Source organism: Mirounga angustirostris, unplaced genomic scaffold (genome assembly GCF_029215605.1).
Source record: "Mirounga angustirostris isolate CCGP_5_RB_7025 unplaced genomic scaffold, mMirAng1.0.hap1 SCAF_10, whole genome shotgun sequence".
In the NCBI taxonomy this organism is placed as follows: Eukaryota; Metazoa; Chordata; class Mammalia; order Carnivora; family Phocidae; genus Mirounga; species Mirounga angustirostris.
In genome coordinates, this window is record NW_026991718.1 from 3,133,611 (window position 1) to 3,153,175 (window position 19,565).

At 49.6% G+C, this 19,565-nt stretch overlaps 1 protein-coding gene across 7 annotated transcripts in view; it reads right to left on the reverse strand.

The window, feature by feature from the left end:
* Window positions 1–3,323: 3,323 nt before the first annotated feature.
* LPIN1 (lipin 1) overlaps window positions 3,324–19,565 on the reverse strand; it is a 131,340-nt gene continuing 115,098 nt past the window's right edge. For 4 of the 7 annotated variants that reach the window (XM_045884110.3, XM_045884109.3, XM_045884112.2 and 1 more), the window contains 4 exons: window positions 15,242–15,394; window positions 9,784–9,898; window positions 8,915–9,018; window positions 3,324–6,070 (listed from right to left, as the gene is read on the reverse strand). In XM_045884110.3, the coding sequence (XP_045740066.1) occupies window positions 5,911–6,070; window positions 8,915–9,018; window positions 9,784–9,898; window positions 15,242–15,394 (532 nt within the window). In that variant the 3' untranslated portion in view covers window positions 3,324–5,910. The remainder of the gene's footprint in view (window positions 6,071–8,914; window positions 9,019–9,783; window positions 9,899–15,241; window positions 15,395–19,565) is intronic. The other 3 variants (XM_064571796.1, XM_054509602.2, XM_064571797.1) reach the window with 3 other exon arrangements.

Sequence of the window (19,565 nt, forward strand, 5' to 3'; positions counted from 1 at the left end):
CTGGCGCTCGGACATTTATATTTCTTTGTTGCAAAATGAATGTAACTTGTTCAGATTCCAGCAGCGGAGAAAGCAGCAGAAGTAGTGGTTACTTTCCAAAGTGAAACTTAAAACCACAATCTCCAGAGCACAAAAGGCAGAATGAGTCACCGGAAGAGGCCACTTGCTTGCAAAACTCATTAAAGGCAATGCAGGGCTGAATGGACTTCCTGTGCCAGGGAAAAGCTAGCTGGCATCAGGACAGCCCCTCCAGGCTCCCACAATTTGGCGGAGGAAGGGAGCCACCAGGAATCTGGGCACAGCCCAGGTCTGCCATTCACACGCACCCAGCTGCCCGGCCCGGTCGGCGGGCGGAGTCCCCTCCCCGCCGCCAGCCCAAGGAGATGCTGGAAGGGGGCTAAGGCTGGCAGCTGTGCATCAGAGGGTTCCCACGGCACCCCGTGACTCAATCGAGCCCCCGCAGTGGGTTTCCAGGGGCCTCCTCCTGCAGCAGCTCCTTTCTGTCCCTCTGGCCCAGCCAGGTTAGTACAGTGCCCAGGCAGCCCCTGGGAACAGAGTGTGGGCCTCCACTGTGTCATCTGGAACCTGAGCATGCATCAGAATCCTGGGGAGGACATACCAGCTCGGGTCATGGGTCTGGGGTCGGGCCCAAGAACTTGCATTTCTAACAAGTTTCCGGTCGGTGCTGGAGCTGCAGGCTCTGAGACCCACAGATCTAAGTGGTTCTTCAACCTGAACAGCCATCACCCACAAACTGTTCCCTCCTCCGAGCTGGTTAGTGATGTCTGGCCGTGCGCTGTGCCCACTGGAGGCACTTTGGCGCCCAAACAGTCCCCGTAGGGCACTCCTCCCCCTCCCCACCAGCCCTCAACACACCTGGCTGGTCTCCAAGACAAGCACTATGGGGAGGGGCCTTTGTCAAGCCCGGATAATGTTTTTAAAAAAAGGCTATTGCCTCCACACCAAAACTGATTGTGCCCCCAGGTGGCCATTTGGGGCCCGCTGGCTCCCAGGGGCCACTTCGATCAGGTCATATTCAGGTTTCCTTTGGGCACCAAGCCTTCCTGCCACAGCAGGGATGCTCCCCCGCTTCGGGCTGGAACAGGAGTGGGGAAAGGCATCAGAAGCAGGAGGCAGGCACAATGGGCGTTTTGAGCACTTCTGTTTGGTGCAGAGACGGGATGCCCTCCCACCACCCCCAGGCCCGTGGAAGCAGGGCAGTCCCGCTCCACGCAGCTCCCCCACCCCCCATCTGAAGACAAAGTACAGACGCACAAAGGGAGGAAGAGGGATGAGTGATGGGTGATATGACACAGCTCTCCTGAACAGCTGCTTAGAACAACACTCCCGCTACAACCAGGAAATCCAGATTCCAAAGGAGTTCGGTTTTTCATTTTAATGAGGCCTGCTTAACTTTCCTCCACGACCATGACTATGTCCCAGGGCTGCACCAGGGCCGCACGCCATTCCCCTTTGTGGGAAAGGGCGCTCTGAGGCCCAGCGCTGACGGGCACTGGCCCCACCGTCCGTGTGCCCCAGGCTCCAATGAAAGGGCTGGTGAATCCGGCCGGCTGGGTCAATTTCGAAGACCAAGATAGAAAGTATTTTAAATATTCAGGTGATTACAGCTGAGACACTGGGGAAATTCAAGCTGCTGAACTAGCTATCCTGCGTGTGTGAGAGCCGCCTACAGCACCAAATGGAAACAGCATAGCCTAGGGGACCGCTGAGAGGAGAGTGGCCAAGGGCAGGAACCGGTGGCGATCACCGGGCCAGAGACTCCATCCAGCTCATGCTGATTTTTACTTTACAGATAAGAGTCTATAGTCTGCAATCAGAGGTGGGATAAATCTGTGATGTTCAGCTACGTGAAGGGGCTTGTTTTGTTTTCAAGATACAGAAGCATTAACTCTGAGTCGCCCAGATGGCCTGCTCGGTTCTGGCTTCGAGAGAAGCTCGGCCTGGGGCCCCGGATAGCCGTCTTTTATGCATTTAGGGACCGCTACACTTAAACATTTATCCCAAAACACTTAGGCTGATGCAGGTGAATCAACAGGATGTCTCGGCATGCCAAGGTTGCACAAAATCAGTAAGAATTAGGACCGTTTTCAAGTCATCTGTGCAAACTAGCCAAGGGTTTTGACTGATTCAATGAAAAGAGTGGGGCTCCTGGGTGGCTCAGTCGGTTAAGCATCCAATTCTTGATTTCCACTCAGGTCATGGTCTCCGGGTGGTGAGATCGAGCCCCGCATCGGGCTCTGTGCTTAGCGCGGAGTCTGCTTGTCCCTCGCTCCCTGCCCCTCCCCCACACCGCTCCTGCACGCGCACTCTCTCTGCCTCTCAAATAAATAAAATCTTAAAAAAAAAAAAAAAAAAAAAAGGCAAGAGAGCCGGTCAGGTGCCCCCGGATTAAGGAAGGCACTTGCTGACCAGGTGCCGCAGGTAAGTGCTAAATCCCTAAACTGCACCTTTGAAATTAACACTACACTGTATGCTAACCGGAATTTAAATAAAAATTTAAGGGAAATGAGTCAGGTATAGCACAGAGAAGAGTCCAAAAGTTGAGGACAGGGAATGTGAGGCGAGGGAACCTGCACAGTTTATACTTTTATTTTCTGTGTATTATTACAGTGTTTTGACATCTGAGAGCCCTTTTGGCTGGGGAGAGCCTGGCAGGCCACTTCCCAGAGGCAGCCAGGGGCCCAGCTGGGGCTCGCCAGTAACATGCCAACCGACCCATCCAGAGCCAACCCTCCTGTCTGCTCTGCACGCCCAGAAGCCAACATTCCTCTGCCTTAAACATCCCAGGGCTGGGCACCGGCCCACCAGGGACCACCCCTCCAGCTTGGAGGCTGCGGAAATAATTCAAGCTGGACACCCTGTCCTGCCCTGGCTCTCCTTTGGAAAGCCCAGAAAAGGCTCTGGCCTAGGCTCTCACCTCGTTCCAGCCACTTCTGCCTCCTGACCACCCTGGGGCTTCCCCACGGGGCACTGCAAGCATGAAGTGCCTCCCATGTCATTATACTCAGGTATAATGAACTTGGTTTCCTGAGCCTCTCCTGTGTCTCCTCTTGCGGCTGCACCTGACAGAGCAGCTCATTCAAGAACACAGACCAGAGCCTGCTTGTGTGACACATCGATCATGGGCCAAGCCCTGGAGGAACCTGCATGCATCACACTTAACTGAGCCCACTCTGCTCTCAAGCAATTCCCACCGGGAGGACGGGCCCCGGACACAGCCTCCCCCAGCCTCCCCCAACCTCCCCCAGCCTCCCCCCCTCCCCCCTCCCCCGTGCTTACGGAGGGTCAGTACTGCACCAAAGGAAAAGACTGGCTCTTTTATTCCAAATAATAAACAGTTCATAGCCTTAAGGATTTTTTGAGTAGAGAATAAAAATGTTTGATATCACACACCAGAAAGAAACTTAATAACTTACCAAAAAACTTTAAAATTCACACGCCTGATTTCCAGAGAAATGGCTCATCCATCTCCTTTATTACAATGTTTTCTAGCTCTGCAGCCAGCACGACACCGTAGGGCTTACAGTGATTGGGATCATCGTGCCAGCATACACAAATACAGACCAAGTGTCGTAAATTAAATATATTGAAAGCGGTGATCTCAACCTAGAAGTGAAAAGGGAGTTTCCCTGTGAAGGTGTAATCATTTGTCCATGTACCAGGTATGTGTGTTTCCCCTCGTCACACGGGATGATCATCTGATGATGCCATGTGGAGGGACTCATCTCCACAGGGCAACTGTGAAATGTTTGGTCCAGACGCAGCATGACCACAGGGTTACTGGGTAGTAAGTGTGTAAATACAGAAAAACCAGCTGATAGATGCATGAGTGCAGCCACGTACAAATCTCATTTTCGGAAACCACAAGGCAGGTGTGAATGTTACAGCCCCTCCAGGGGTCACACGCTGGAGGGGACACACATCTGAGCGTGTCACCTCCTGGAGGGCATGCTCTGTTTCGGAGTGCAGCGGTGCGGAGGTGTAAGGTATGTCAAAACTAGGAATGCAGGGCTGCAAGCTCTCCGACGTCCACGTGGAGAGTGACTGCCGCTGGTCGTCCTGATGAAGGGTAGGCAGGATGGCACGACGTGGGACACACCACCCCTCCTCAAAGCCGGATCCTCCCCAGTGCAGGGGACAAACTGTGTCAGCCTCTGCAGGCATGTGACCTTATGCTTAGTTCACAACACTTCAAGTTCACCCCGAAATACCCTCATGACAGAATTAATGCAGCCTCTAAAAGTCACTAATGAATAAGCCCAGAGTAGTTAAGGCAGAACTATTTTTAATTATTTTTAATGCCTCCAAAAGGGAATCTGTGCATGCACGTTCCGATTCTAGGCAAGTCTGTGACCGACAACACACGTATGTTTGCCTTTCTCCGTCGCGCCAGGCAGACAGTTCCGTGAAGGCACCCCTCACTAACGGAGCCCAGCAGCTGCAAGGAAGGCAACACCTCTGGATTTTCTTTCACAGAAAGAGTAAAATTTCATTCAACTGTTGCAGGTTCTGACTCTAACAAGGCGATTTAAATAGGAAAGGATTTGCAATCATTGGAGTAAAACACTCTTTAAAAAAATAATACTTCAAAAAGTAAAGCAAAATCTTTTACCAAAATAGTTCTTTCACTTTTCAAATTATTCTCTCCAGAAGCCAATTTTATAAACAAGGAAAGGAATCATCTTCTGCCAACGTAAAGAATGTCACTCGAATTATTACTTATCCACTTGCCCTTAACTCGAGCAGGAAAAGCGAAGGAAAATAAAAAGTATTACCCATAAGCTCCGAAAGAAGGTCAGTGTTATGAGATATACAGAATAAGGCTCTTTGGATAGTCTAACATCTCTATCGTTTTAATGTATTCATGACAGTTATAATAGAAAGACTATGGCTAAAATGCTCATAACAATAACCCAATCAGAGTAAAGTAATAAATAAGAGTATCTACAAAGAACATAACATCTTGAAGCGATTTTCGTAAAACCACCTAGTTTCTTTCGAGAGCTCCCAAGAGAAATCGACATCACCACCACATGGCGTGAGCTCTGTTCGAACCCACGTTTACAGCACCACGCGGCTGGAGAAGGGGGCTGGCAGAGTGTGGAGCTCATTCCAATGCTGCCCTAGGAATGCTTACTATAATCTGAATTTAAGGCATTGCAAAGTTACAGAGAGCTGGACAAAGCACATTCTAAATAAAAGGCCTGCCACAGATGCATTAAGGCATAGATATTCCAGCCTTGGGCCACAAAAATGGGGGGAAATATACCAACTATCTAGGTTATCTTTAATCAAAGGAATTAAAGAATTTATGGCCTCACCATCAGCCCTGTCGGCGAATACTACAGGGAGACACCCCGGGCCGAGCCAGCACAGTGAGGGTGGAGACCCCGCAGAGGCACGTCTCGGGCCCCTCAGCACACGCCGCCACGGATGGAAATGGGCCCCTCCTCTACCAAAGTCCCGTGCATCTGGCGTGCCTCAACCGAACGGTCATCGGCGGGGACCCCCTGGCGGCCACCTCTGCCCAGGAACCGGTAAAGGACCGCAAGAGTGGACGGGGCAGGGCAGCGTGGCAACTGGCTCGAAGCCACCACCAAGGGATGCCTTCCCGCTCTGAGTGCACCCAACGCCTCGTCTATAAAGTACACGCTTCGTATTTCACTAAGAAATGTCCACCCCTGGGGGCCACGGGGAAGTGAGAGAAAGTCCCCTCAGATTTCTCTGCTCTTAAGCAAATGACCGTTAGGGCACCTGGGTGGCTCAGTCGTTAAGCAAATGACCGCACATCAATCAGGCTCCCGAGCTCCTGCTCCGTGGCTCCCAAAACCTGGCCTTTAATCGGGGGTGCTGGTCTTCACATGATGTCAGGAGGTTGCTTGCAACATTTTATGCTGAGGAAGAATGAACATCCTGGTTTTCAAAAGGTGGCAGTGGCTCTCTCCAAAAGGTGAAATTACTGAAGGTATCTGAGCAGGGGAAGTCTGAAGAATGGCTTCTTTTCAGCAATGGGAAAACGTGGTCAACCACTTCGCAGAGTCTCACGTAGCTGGAGGGAGAATGGACAACGTCATTGCCTCCAAGGGACCCCCGGCCAGGTCCCCTGCGCTGTGCCTGGAAGCTAGGAGAGATCCACGGCCCCGGGAACAGACCACCCTGCTTAACACACTGGCAGTTGTTCTAGAATAATTCCTTGCTAATTAACAGGAAATCAACGAGTGTGCCAAGTAGGACTCACAGAAGGCCCCACGGGCAAGCGGGTGGAACCTGACTTTGCTTGAAAGACCGAAGAAGGGGGACAAGCGGGAGTTGGGGGATGGGAGGAAATCAGCGTGGCAGCGGATGTCCAAGCCTGGGGGGAAGAATCACAGATAAAGCCTCAGAGACTGCTCCACTGTGCAAGGAGATGACCCTGGGCCTTGGGCTAAGGAGACACAGACTTGACCTTCAGCTCTGCCATTTACCAGCTGAGTGACCTTGGGCAAATGGCTTCATCCCTTCTAAGCCACAATCTCCTCAACTGTAAAGGAAAGGAAAAGAAAACTGACCCTGTGTCCCCATGAGAGTTAAATAGAATAACATATGCGACAATAAAATAACTCATATTCGGTGCTCAGTGAATTTATTCAACATCCATTATTAACATTAGCCCTCGCTAATTATTAGCCTTAGGGAAGAAGCCTTAGTTAGCACGAGGGACAAGAAACCTGGAATCCAATCCCACCAAGCTTGCTATGTAACCTTGGGCAAGTGTCTTGCCCTCTCTTGGCCTCAGGCCCTTCATCTTTATGGAATATGGAGTTGGACTAGATGGGTGTTTCTCAACGTTCCCCGCAATATTCTCTCCCTCCATTTTCTGTGTATTCCCAAGATGTTGTGTCTTCGTCTCTTTGGCCTATACTACAAAAAGAAAGTTGCTGTACTGAACATGCATTTTCAGACCTTTGGGCGCCTCCAACGAGAAATTTTGACAAGCCCAGGCCTCTCCACATGTCCCCAGAGTCTTCCCTGACAGCCACGGGGTCCCTCTCCAGTTCCAATTTGCTAAAAACCAAAAAGGGCTTTCGAAACAAACTCCAGGAATTAGCATGTTCTGAGGCATCAAATACCTTATTAACTAAGGATGAGAGTGTGTATTTAATAAAAGACCCTCAAAGGGCTTATGAGGAACATCGTGCTTGCACAGAATGGGGAAAATCTCCCCTAACAAGCAAGAATTACGTCTTTCCTGGGGATTAAAACAAATTTTTAAAGTACCTCCTGGCCTGAAGACCTATTTGTTTGAGCTCTGTGGCTGTGGGACGCGGCCCCTCCCCATGGGGAACAGTTCATGGCGCGTCATCAGGGTGTGCGGCAGGCACCAGATCCAAACTGCTGAGTGCTCTGGGTGCTGGCCAGGCCCCATCTGCGCCCCTCTCGCACACAGGCCCTTGGGAGCAAACAGAGCTCCCATGCAGACAGTCACAAACCACGGTAGCAAGCGCTGACACTCCCCGTCCGCCCGGGCCCCCTATCCATCTGATTTCTCAGACACAGTGTCCCAGGATCCGAATTGACCATCCCAAGTTTGGTGCCAGAGAGAGCGTGTGCTCTCCGGGGGACGGAGGGGCACTCCCCCCCCAGGAAGGGCCTCGTGTCCTGGCCCAGCATGAGATGACGAGGCGCCAAGTTCCTCCCACACAGAGATCCACCCCGAGCCGAGGCACCTGAACCCCAGAGTCTCAGGAATGAGATAACCCCACAGGGCTCCGGGGTAAACCCTCACGGGGGCTGGGACCCCTCCTGCCACATCCCTTGTGACAGACCTGCCACCAGGTTGCTGCCATTTCTGGGCAGTGTCTCATCAGTTCAGGTGCTTTCTGACCCTGAAGAGAGTTCTCTTCGACCTTCCCCCGACCAGGAAACCCTTTCACATGGGAGGGTGCTGCGCTGGGGAATGCGGGAGAGCAGGCCCCCGATGCCATTGGGGCCGGGGTAAGGAAGGAATCCGTCCCTGCTGTTGTTCCGCCAGCCCGGAGGGGGCCCAGCACTGCCTCCTGTTCTGAAGGATGGAGGAGGCTCTTGGCTCCATCCTCCTCTCTCTCCCTGCATATCTTGAGAACTGCTTAGGAACAGGCATGACTGGGGGGAGGAGGCGTGTGGGGCGGGCCCCTGGGCCCCCTCCAGCCTACAACCGCCCTCATTTAGGTTAAAGTAAGCTTGAACGGGCATAAGGATCATCTTGGAAGTGAAAATGGGCTCTAGGAGGAACCTAAATCTCTCACCTACCTAAAACGCCCGGTGGGCAACACTCACCGACACAAGGCCTGAGAAAATGCTCTCCACTCTCACAAGTTCGGAACCCAGAGCGAAGCACACCCAAGTCAAGGGAGATTCTACAGCCGGCCAGGCTGCCTCATTTCAGACAGGAGCCCAATTCAGCCCACTGCCCAGGGAGCCTCGGCTCCAACCACAAGTATGAGAGGAATTCTGACGATTTCTGGTGAGAGCGGTGTGGCAGGTCAGTGTGTGAAGGCACAGAGTTTCTCGTCCATAAATACAGCTTCACATGATATTTCAATTCGATTACATTTCCAATTTGCACACTAGGCTTTCAGTCCTCACTTGGCAAATCGAAACCACTAGTTTTGAAATTCATTCAATTCCACTCAGTAGCAGAACCTAACCACTGGTTTAAATTGTTGACTCAGAGGGGGCCTGATTTAATGCAGATTGTCCAAAAATTAAGTTTTGGACAAACTACCAGGAGTTAAACTATATTCTCTTTGTAGGAATTAAAAATGAAAATATAGGCAACAAAAAGGCAGAGTGTAAACTGTAAAACATCTTTCCAAGATCGAGACTCTAACAACGTAAGGACACAGCAATCCCACAGAACGTGCACAGTACTCACGAGGAGATGTTGGTCTTTGCATGTTCCTGTACAAGCTCTCCTTTGGGATTGACAGTAAATATTCTGTTCAAAGACACTCCTACTTGCTTATATGAATACACATCCTATATTTGGGAAAGTATAAATTAGGGGAAAAAAGCGCATTATAAACACAAATACGGGATATTTCAGATTTGATGCAATATTATAAAATTTTCATTAACCAGAACTCTACTTCCAAGTAGTGCAGAGAAAAAAGTATGTCTGGATGTGAAATTATTAAATCAGTTCCCCCCTCAGGGCCTCCGTGCGTTCATCCGTTCAAGAGCTGAGCTAATGAGTAAACAACCTACCACATCCCCCTGCAATTCTTACACCCCTTAAGGCTATTCTCTGACCCACTTTTTCAGGCATGAGTTTCAAAAGGGGAATTTTCTTACTGGGAAGTTAGTACCCAACTATATTATCCAGAATGCTAAACTCTCCCACAAATTTGGGTAGTACACATAAAATCTCAAAGCACTTCTTTTACCATATGCAACAATGCTCTGAAAACTTGCGATGCCAAATTTCACCATGGTGCTAAGGCCTGGCTTTGCGGTTCCCTTCTGGTAGAAAGGGTCTAATCCTTTCGTTCTTGTTCTACTAAACTGGCAAGTGATTTGGAATTTGAAGTTTCTAGTCCCACATTTCAAGCTTTAGACTGAAACCCACCAGCCAATCTTCAAAGAAAACTAGAGGCCATGAGATAATGGAAAATCTCCTTACAGCTATTTCTAGCAAGATGGGAATCAGGCTCCCCATGGAGTCGAGACCCACCTTTCAGATGACTGCTGTCAGAAAAGGCGGTAATTTCAAGAGCTCTTTTATATACCCAATCTACTACTTACAGCCGGTCGGTTTCCAAAAGCAGCATAAAAGGGCTCTGTGTTTGGAAAAAACAGGTTTTTGATGTCTGTCAAACACTGGACTTTAAACTTCTCCGGCTTCTTCTCAATCACTTCTCTGTTAAAACAAATAAATAAATAATGGATCAGCTTGAGAGAAGAAGCTTCATTATCATCAAACTATTTCTAAATTCACAGAGGGTAAATCCATACTTTCAAGTCTTCCCACAAAGAAAATGCTAAAGACAAGTAATTTTACTAAAGACCTCCACCAGTCACCCAAGCAACAAAGAATTCCAGACGTAGGAGAAGAGAGAACATCTCCAAACTCGTTTTATGAGGCTAACGTAGCCTCAAAAACAAAACTGAAAGAAGAAAAGCATGAGCAAAGTGTGGGCCAGTCTCATTCATGAATGGCAGTGCAAACATCCTAAATAAATATACATATGCAAACTGACTGCAGCAGCAAAGCACAGAAGTATTATCCCAGGAATGCAAGAGTAATTCAATACTTTAAACCAATGAATGTAGTCTAACCCATTAACAGATTGAAGGAGGAGGAAACATACCATATTAATAGACACAGACAGGGTGTTTGGTACAATTCAACATCTCATCAAGATGAAAAATCTTAAACCCGGAATAGCAGGGCATACTCTAAACCCACAGCGAACACCCAGTTAACAGTGAAACAACAGGTAGCTGTTACCACCAATTCAACCCAACACTGTGTGGCGGGTCCTCCCTGGCACGGTGACGGAAGGAAGACATAGTTACGAGGATTGGAAAGGAAGGAAAGAGAACTGTCGCTATTCACACACAAAAAAAAAAAAATACATTAAAAAAAGAGAATCTACAGATGAATAATCACCATTAATAAGAGATCAATAAGATTGCTGGCTATAAAATCAGTGTACAAAAAAAAATTAATGAACAAAAATCAACTGCACTTTCATGCATCAGAAGAAACAAACAGGTAAAAATGTAATTCCGTAAATAGAAATTTAAAATTTAAAATGTCTAGGAATAAACCTAATAGAAGATATGCCAGGCTTTTATGGTTAAAATTATAAGCTTTATTGAAATACATTAGGGAAGACCTAAATGAAAAAATACACCATATAGGTGAATTGGAAGACTCAGTATTACAAGGAGATACTGACTGTCCCTAAACTGATGTACAGATTCATTGTAATTTCAATCAACCTCTCGACAGGATTTTGTCTGTATGTCTTTATAAAACTTGATCGTCATAATTACACAAGAAGAGCAAAGGCCAGAAACCAAATCACACATTTATGGACACTTGATTTATGAGCACAATGACAGCTCAAAGCAAGAGGAAATGGGCCATCATTTCAGCAAATGATGGTGGGACAACTGAACATCCCTAGAAGGGAAACCAAAAAAAGAGAGAAAATGGGCCTCTCCTGCACTTAATATGCAACAATCAATTCCTGGTGGATTACACGCTCAAACATGAAAGGCAACACCTTTGGATAAAATAATAGGAGCCTCTCTTCCTGCCCACAGCCAGCGAAGCCGTTTTTAATACACAAATAGCACAAACTACAGGGGAAATGATATGTTCAAGCACATGAAAAGAAGAATTTATGTTCATCACAAGCCATAAACTGGAGAAGGCTCTTTGCAACGCTCTTAAGAAAGGCTACGTATATAGAATCCATCACACACATATCAAAAAGAAAACTGGGAAAACACTTGAGCAGGCACTTCACAGAAGATGAAGCCCAAATGGCCCATAAAGGTACGAAGAGAGACATTTCACACCCACCGGACTAGCAAAAATGTAAATGGCTGACAACGTGTTGGCAAGAAAGCAGAACAAGGGGAGTGCTTACACCCCACTGTCAGTGAATAAATTGGTTCAACTACTTTGGAAAGCAGTTCGGAATGACCTAATGATGCCGAATATGTGCATCCTCTATGGCCAGCAATTCCAATCCTAAGTGTGTACCTTGGAGTACCTAGTGCCCCTGTCCCCCAGTGCAGACACACAAGAAACTGCTTTTAACGGTAAAATCCTGGAAATGACCCAAGCGTCCATCAGCAGTAGGATGGATAAACTGTGGTCGTCCTACAACAGGATACCACACAGAAGTAAAAGCAATGAGTCACAACTCTACTCAACAGTCATGGGAACATAATGTTGAGCGAGAAAAGCAAGCTCCAGAAGAACATATGATATGTTTACGTGAAGGCCACACATGCGCACAATTAAGCATATTGGTCAGGATCACAAATATACGCAAGAGAACTGTTCCAAAAAGCAGGGAGTGATTAACACAAGATTCAGGGAGAGTGGCCACTGTCACTGCTCGGTGGGGAGGGATGGGAGGGTCTAGGACTTCAAAGGGAACGGTCTGACCTTCTGCTTTAGCTGGATGGTGAATACACTGCTGTTCACTATTTGATTATCATTTATACCTTGCATGTATTTTAGAAATATTCTTCTGTACCTACTCAAAATGCAATTTAGATGATGATGATGGTGGTGGTGGTGGTGGAAGACTATCAACCTGAGTATCACAAGACCCCAGGGCTGGTCCTGGCTCTGCAGGGACTTCCGTGGACTCCGGGGCCTTCCCTAAATGTAACCCTGAAAGGGTTTTACACTCTGTATCTCAGGACCCTATGGCTGACTGTGATTGAGTCTCAAACTTCAATCCACTCAGGGGAAACCATCCAAATTCAGCTTCCTGCTCCAATCTCAATTTCTATCTCACACACACACACACACAAGCACACGCCCCAGGCACAAGTGTGAGTGCGTGGCAGGCGGGGAGGAGGATGTCTGCGTGAGTATAGAGCGCAGTGGCCAGTAAGAGACAACCCGTGGCCCCGTGGCCCCGTGCAAGGCTCCTTGTGGGCAGTAAGGTACTCCGGGAGGAAGCAGTGAGGACTGCTGACAAGTACTGAGGTGAGCATCCAGATTGCTCCTTGGCACAGCCTAGGTCTTCGGTGATCTGAATGTGCAAATAATCCCTGGTCCTAACTCACCCTTGAGGTAATTTTACTCCAGCGAACAACAAAATGTCATTTATCCAAGTCTCAGAGCACCTCAGAAAATGCCAAAGGGAAAAACGTGGTTACTTGTGAAACAGCTTCTTCCTTCTCAGAGCTGGAGGCTCTGTTGTTGCCAAACTCCGGAATTTCACATCTGCCCAGTAACCCAGTCTCGGGGCTTAGCAAAGGCGAGTTGCCTGTTGTCAGTGAGCCTCCCCACCCCCCGCCATGAGACTGAGCCACACGTATCAGCAAAGTGTGCCGTGCTCACAGAGGCTTTGTGAAAACGATCTGAATTGCCCTGCCGCTGAAACACAAGAGGGCAGGTAACGAAAACTCAAAGCCAATTTCCACTTTAAAAGGAGAAGCTCCTGGACCAAAAGATGAGGTGTGGGAAACAGATGCCCTCAACTTCTCTGACATGACATGTTTCTTAGAATCATAGCATTTCAGGGCTGAAAGGTGACACCTGAGATCGCATTCAGCAGCTGAGGACACAGACTCAGGACAGGGAGGCACCGGCTGGTCACACCACCAGCCAGTCGCCAAGCAGAGCCTGGGGCTCCCCGTCCCCACCTGCCGACTGGGTTCCGCCCACCATGTGGATCTGCCTTCATTCCAGTTGAGACCCAGGCAGTATCATCAGAAGTGAACCCAATGAAAGCATCTTGCTAGGGAAGGTCATTCTGGCTCATGGCAGACATGCCCATCAATTCTAGAAGCTCTGCAGGACGGCTGACACAGAGAACGGCTCGGGCTAGAATGTGGTGCTGGAAGGACCAGGCTGTTGGCCATATCTGTCAGGAGCCCCTCCAGCTCCGAGAGGGAACACACACTTGGAGGAGTCCTTGTTTGGTTTAGTGATTCCTCACTGTCTAAGATCAATCACTTTTGATCGATCTTGGACAGTGGTATTTAAATAAGAAAAAAGTGAAAAAGATCACCTTAAATGTGTATTTAGTGGTCGGGTATTAAAGTAATAATGTCAACGTTTGCCTCACCTTGCAAATCCGCAGTACTTAACACGTGACAGTGAGTCGCTTGCTACAAACGGTCGATATGTATCAGGGACCCCATTTCATTACCATCCGGATTCTGCGGAGGCCTACGCTGTCAGGACAGCTCTAGGGATTTAAAATACACTATGGCATCCAGAGGTTTGCCTGAATTTCCTCCCCAGAATGCGCAAGTTTCAGTGTGAGATCTTTTACCACAAGAAAAAAATTACAAATTACACAAAACAAAGCTGCAATGGAAAAGGTATCTGCAGAGCTGAGGAAAAACACCTAAGAGGAACCAACATGGTGCTTGGGGTCCATCTGGATTTTTCTGTTGTCTGCATGGTGAGCAGCAGGAAGCAGGTAAGCTGGTCCTCAAATTGAGGCAGAGCCTCTCGCTGGGTCTTGAAGACAGAACTATCTGATACTTAGAACCAGCCTTTGGCAGAACCAACATCCTGTTATGACCACAATAGATGATGCCTTGAGAGGAGCCTGGGAAGCTGCCCTGGGCCTCAGGGTACAGGGAAGCCCTGTCTTCTCCTCTCCCACCCAGGGGGGCCAGACTTAGTTTGGCTCAACTTCTCTGAATGAGGCTGTGATGGTGAAGAGAGGGGGGTAATCAGACATTGGCTAGTGATCATCAGAGGACCAGTAAACCAAACCACGGGGGGGCGCCGGGGGGCTCAGCCAGTTAAGCGTCTGCCTTCAGCTCAGGTCATGATCTCAGGGTCCTGGGATCGAGCCCCACATTGGGCTCCCTGCTCAGCGGGGAGCCTGCTTCTCCCTCTCCCTCTGCCCCTCCCCTCCACTCCTGCTCTCTCACTCTCTCTCAAATAAATAAATAAAATCTTTAAAAACAACAACAACAACAACAACAACAAAATGTGTGAGCACAACTCCCAGAAAGGACAACTCCTCTGGGAGCCAAGGGCCAGGTAGGTGGTGGTGGCAGGTAGAGGGGCCACTTAACCCAGCCCAGGTCCCCGATTAGACGGAATGCAAGTTGATTCTCAGAGTCGCTAGGACTCAGCCCGGCCACGCCGGCGGGGCAGCCGCCCTCTAAGGGAGGACAGCAGGTGCACAGGCTTGTAGTAGAAACACTGTTCTGGAAAAACGGGGGCAGTTCAGCGTGACTGAGTTTTAAGAACTGCAAAGGAGGGCAGGGGGAAGTCAGGAAGAGTCACGTGAGCCGAGCGAATGAATCTGGACTTGATCCCGAGAGCCGTGATGAGCTAATGAAGGGTGAGGCCAGGGGGACAGAGCCAGACCTGCATTTTAGGGTGACCTTCCTGATGCCCACTGTGGGGCAGGGATACGGGTTGCAGCAGAGCAGTTGAGAGGCTCTTCTCGCCAACACTTCCCGGGGAGGAGGCGAGGGGACCTGGACGGGCCCGCAGCTCTGGGGCGGGAGGTGGCTGAGCCGAGCGCCATACCTGTGCAAGGCCGAAAAGAGACTGCTTGGGCTCAGGAGCAGGGGCCCCTGAGGCAGCACCGTGCCCCTCTCGTTGACCCAGTGCAGGTAGCCCCTCGTCATGTCGGCCATCCCGATGGCCCGCGCAGAACAGTAGAGAAATTTATAGCCATTTCTGAAAAAGAGACAAAGCATTCGCGTGTCATAGCATCACACCACAGAACGGTTCTGCGTTCACAAACCCTAACCCGAATGTTTCACACGGAATGACACTGCTGCAAGCTTCCCTCCCCAGCTGAAGGCCACATTCTAGAAATATTCTTTTGCATTGAGAACAGAGCCTGAATGCATTTCACGGTCCCTTACTAAGCACTTTCGCTTCCCTCACTTGCTTTAATCCTTTCGAGAATTTTGTTCCGGTAGGTATTTTCCCTCCTCTTCACTGCTAGGGAAACTGAGGCTCTGTGCCAACTGGCCGACCTGCCTGTACCCACCGAAGGATTTCCCTCTCTCCGGACCAAATCCCATCCCCCCGTTCCCTTGGCAGCAAAACTCCTTCAAAGGGCTGTGTCTCTGCACTGACTGCACATCTCACCCCGTCAACCCACTCCAAGCAGACTCGTTCCCCTGCCTCGCTGGCCCTGTAGGTCCCTGCGATGCCACAGTTCTCATATGGACAGACTGCCTGGCAGCACCCCTTCCTCTGGAACACCTCCGTCCCTCGGCTTCCCACACAGGTCCCCTGGCTCTGTCTCCAACCAGGCTCCACGTGCACAATCCTGGGGTCCCGGGGGCACTGTCCTCCTCAGCACCTAGCTCCCTAGGGGATCACACCCACTCCCTGAAGGCTCTAAATGCCACATCCAAGCCAAAGCAGTATACAATATTGGTGATGTTGTGATATAATACAGATGTATGTGCTCTTCATCTCGGATCCCAGCATAGAGCTTCTAAGCCCTTGTAACAAGCCATATATTATTCGAAAAAAGCCCCTCCCTCCAACCTGAGTTTATGCTACTGAGGTGGGCCTTGGAGGGCAGGGCTGGTTGCCATAGGAACCAACCATGCAATCAGAGTGTTGGTACTTTCTGCCCCAGCACACACACACACACACACACACAAATCCTGGGAAAGGGAGAGGGGCTGGAAGTTGAACTCAATCACCAATGGCCAGTGATTTGATCAATCACGCCTACATAATGAACCTCCACAAAAACCCTAAATAACGGGGTTCAGGGTTCAGAGAGGTAGGGGAATGCATCCATGTGCTAAGACACACCCCAACCCCATGGAGGGGAGACCCTTCCAGACCTCACCTCATGTACCTCTTCATCTGGCTGTTCATTTGTAGCCTTTAGAATAAACCGTGTTTGCCTAAGTTCTGTGAGTCATTATAGCAAATTATTAAACCTGACGAGGGGTTGTGGGGACCCCTGATTTGAAGCCAAGGAGGGCAAAAGTGGGGGTAAGCCAGGGACCTCCTACTTACAGCTGGTGTCTAAAATGGGAGCTGTCTTGTGGGCCTGAGCCCCTAACCTGTAGGGTCTATCCTACCTCCGGGTAGTTGGGGTCAGACCTGGATTGAATTGTTGGGACACCCAGGTGGTCTCTACAGAGAATTTTGGAATTGCTCCGTGTGACAGCCCCATGCGTTGGGTGTCCTCAGTGTTGGGAGTGAAAAACAGATCACAGAATTATTCTTCTGTTAAACACAACTTTACTACTTTATTAGGACTTCACTTTTTTTAACCACTGAAAGCTTAGTGTCCAAAATGAGATGTCCTGTTAATATAAAATACATACCATGTTTCAGAGGCCTCCTATAAAAACAGAATAGAAGATCTATCCCATTAAGAATTTCTATATTGATTACATGTTTAGATGGTAATAGTCTCCCTATATTGGACTAAATAAAACACACTTAACATTTTTAAACACCATCTATACATGGCTGTCTCCTGAATTTATACTTCCAGTCCAGGCCCCTCTCTTAATCTCCAGGCCAACACATGCAGCTGCAAACCCCCCATTACTCACGGGGTACAGGACAGTACCCCCCATGTGACGTGCCCACAGCCAAACATGCGCAGGTGCTCCTGCCGCGACCTCCCCACTCAGCACGCGGCAGGCACTCTCTCGCTGGCCCAGGTGTGAGGCCAAACCTCAGGACCACCTGGGTTTCTACTTCTCCTCACAACCACCCCCCCCAGCCCCCCACACATCAGCAGGTCCCCTCATTCCACCCCAACAAGGACCCCAAACCACCCTCCAAGTCCCCTGTCGCCGCCACAGTCCTCGTCCACACCTCTGGGACAGGGCCTCCTGTCCTACTCTCCTCCCACAGCAGCCTAAATCAGCTCCCGGCCCCCCACAGCACGTGTGCACACAGAAGGAAAACTCAAAACCCACTCCCATCATGCTCAAAACCCTTCAGAATCTGGTTATGTCCCCCAGATATAATCCAAACTTTTTGCCATGACCTACAGGGCTGGCGAGACCTGGTCCCCACCCCTCTCTCCAATCCGATCTGCTCCGTCACTCCCGCTTACCAGAAGGTGCCCCTGCCAGTCCTGTGAGGCACCATGCTCATTCCTGCGCTGGGCACCTGCACGTGTTGTTCCTCCCGCCTGGAACACTGTTCCCCACACCTCAGGCTCGCTCCCTCCTTCCCCTCACATCACCTCCCCAGAGGACCCTTCCCTCGCCCCTCTATTTAATAAAACACACCCTTCGCTTACCCTCACTCCAGACACTGAATCTCTGCTCTGCTTTATTTTTCCTAATGGCACTCGTCACTAATATTAGAGGATAGTTCCTTGTTTGACAGTATCTCTCATGAATCCATAAGCCCCCCGAGGGCAGGGACTTTGTCTCATTCCTTGCGTAACCCCAGTGCCAAAAACAGTGCTCAGCAAGTCACAGACACTTAGTAAATATTTGCTACATGAGCGAATACAAACTACCCACTTCCAACCCGGCTTATTGTTCCACCAAGGTACTCGTCTCTACACTTGCTTAATAAATACATCCTTTAAAACCAGGAAACAGGAAAGTTTTAAGACGAAGAGAATCCAGAAATACCAGCTTGTTTGGAATACAGGGATGCATCTGAAAATCAAGCAACCTTTTTAATTAAACATCTTTGTATTTTAGCTGTCTAATTAATGCAATCTTCAAAAAAAAAAAAAAAAACCCCACTCTGTATATAGCTCTTCACATCAAAGTTCCTAAAAGCTGCCACCTGCAGGGGCTTGAGATGCTAATTTTATTCAAAACTTGATTTTCAAATACATTTCATGGTCTGATCAGGCCACTGCCTTGTTCTCACCATGCAAGTATTCTGCTTCAAAGGCCGTTACTAAACTTGGCTGGAAAATCAGCTTGAAGACGTCCGGTGGGGTGGGGGGTCGGGGGGGTGGATGTTAATGCTTGTAGGTGGCACAGTCTTCACCCCCACGAAAGCCGTCTGTGATGCCATCAAATGCTCAACGGCACCAAGTCACCAAAGCTCACTCTCAGGCGAGCCGCTTGGGGTAAGATGCCACACTCAGAAGGGCAGGATGCGCTCCTCCTGTCAATGCACCCCCAGCAGGCGCTCCCACCCTGGGCCCAGGCTGGCCTTGGGATACGCATGCGGCCCGCCCAGCCCTGCCCTTCGGGAACAGAAGAACACATGGGGAAACCTACCCTCGACAGCAAACGTGGACTACATCATATCTGATGTAGCACCTTCTCAGCACCTTCAACAGGGCTTGGGAAATACCAGAGCCAGAAAGAACATTCCACGTCCAGGCTTCGAACTAACGGTTTCTCCATCTGTCCCAGCCTCTGTCCCTCTCTCTTAAAACACTTGGCCCAGGCCGGTATTAAAGTAGCTTGGAAAGATTATCTTTGGGGCTATTTGCCAAGATAAGCTTCTAGGCTGAAGTCTCCCCACTCCTGACATCTTGGACTGGATAAATAATTGTTGGGGGGCAGGGCAGAAGCCCCGACCATGCCACACTGTGAGACATCTAGCAGCAGTCCTGGCCTCTACCTGCTAGGTGTCCATGACACGCCCCAGGAGGACAACCAGAAACGTCTCCGGACACTGCCATGGGTCTCTGGAGGCCAAAATCGCCCTCAGTCGGGAGCACTGTTGTAGAAGAAAGGACCTCTGTAGCCCCATTTTCAGGCCTGGAGGAAGGAAAATCACCCGCTCCCTTAAGGATGGAAGGCTCTATGCCAAACTCAGACCTGTGCTCAGACCGGCCTCCTAGGCCCCCTGCCCGGAGCCTCCCTTTCATGTTCACCAGGCACAGGCTCAGCTCTCAGCCCCACTTCCCGTGACAAGCGTGCTTCTCTCG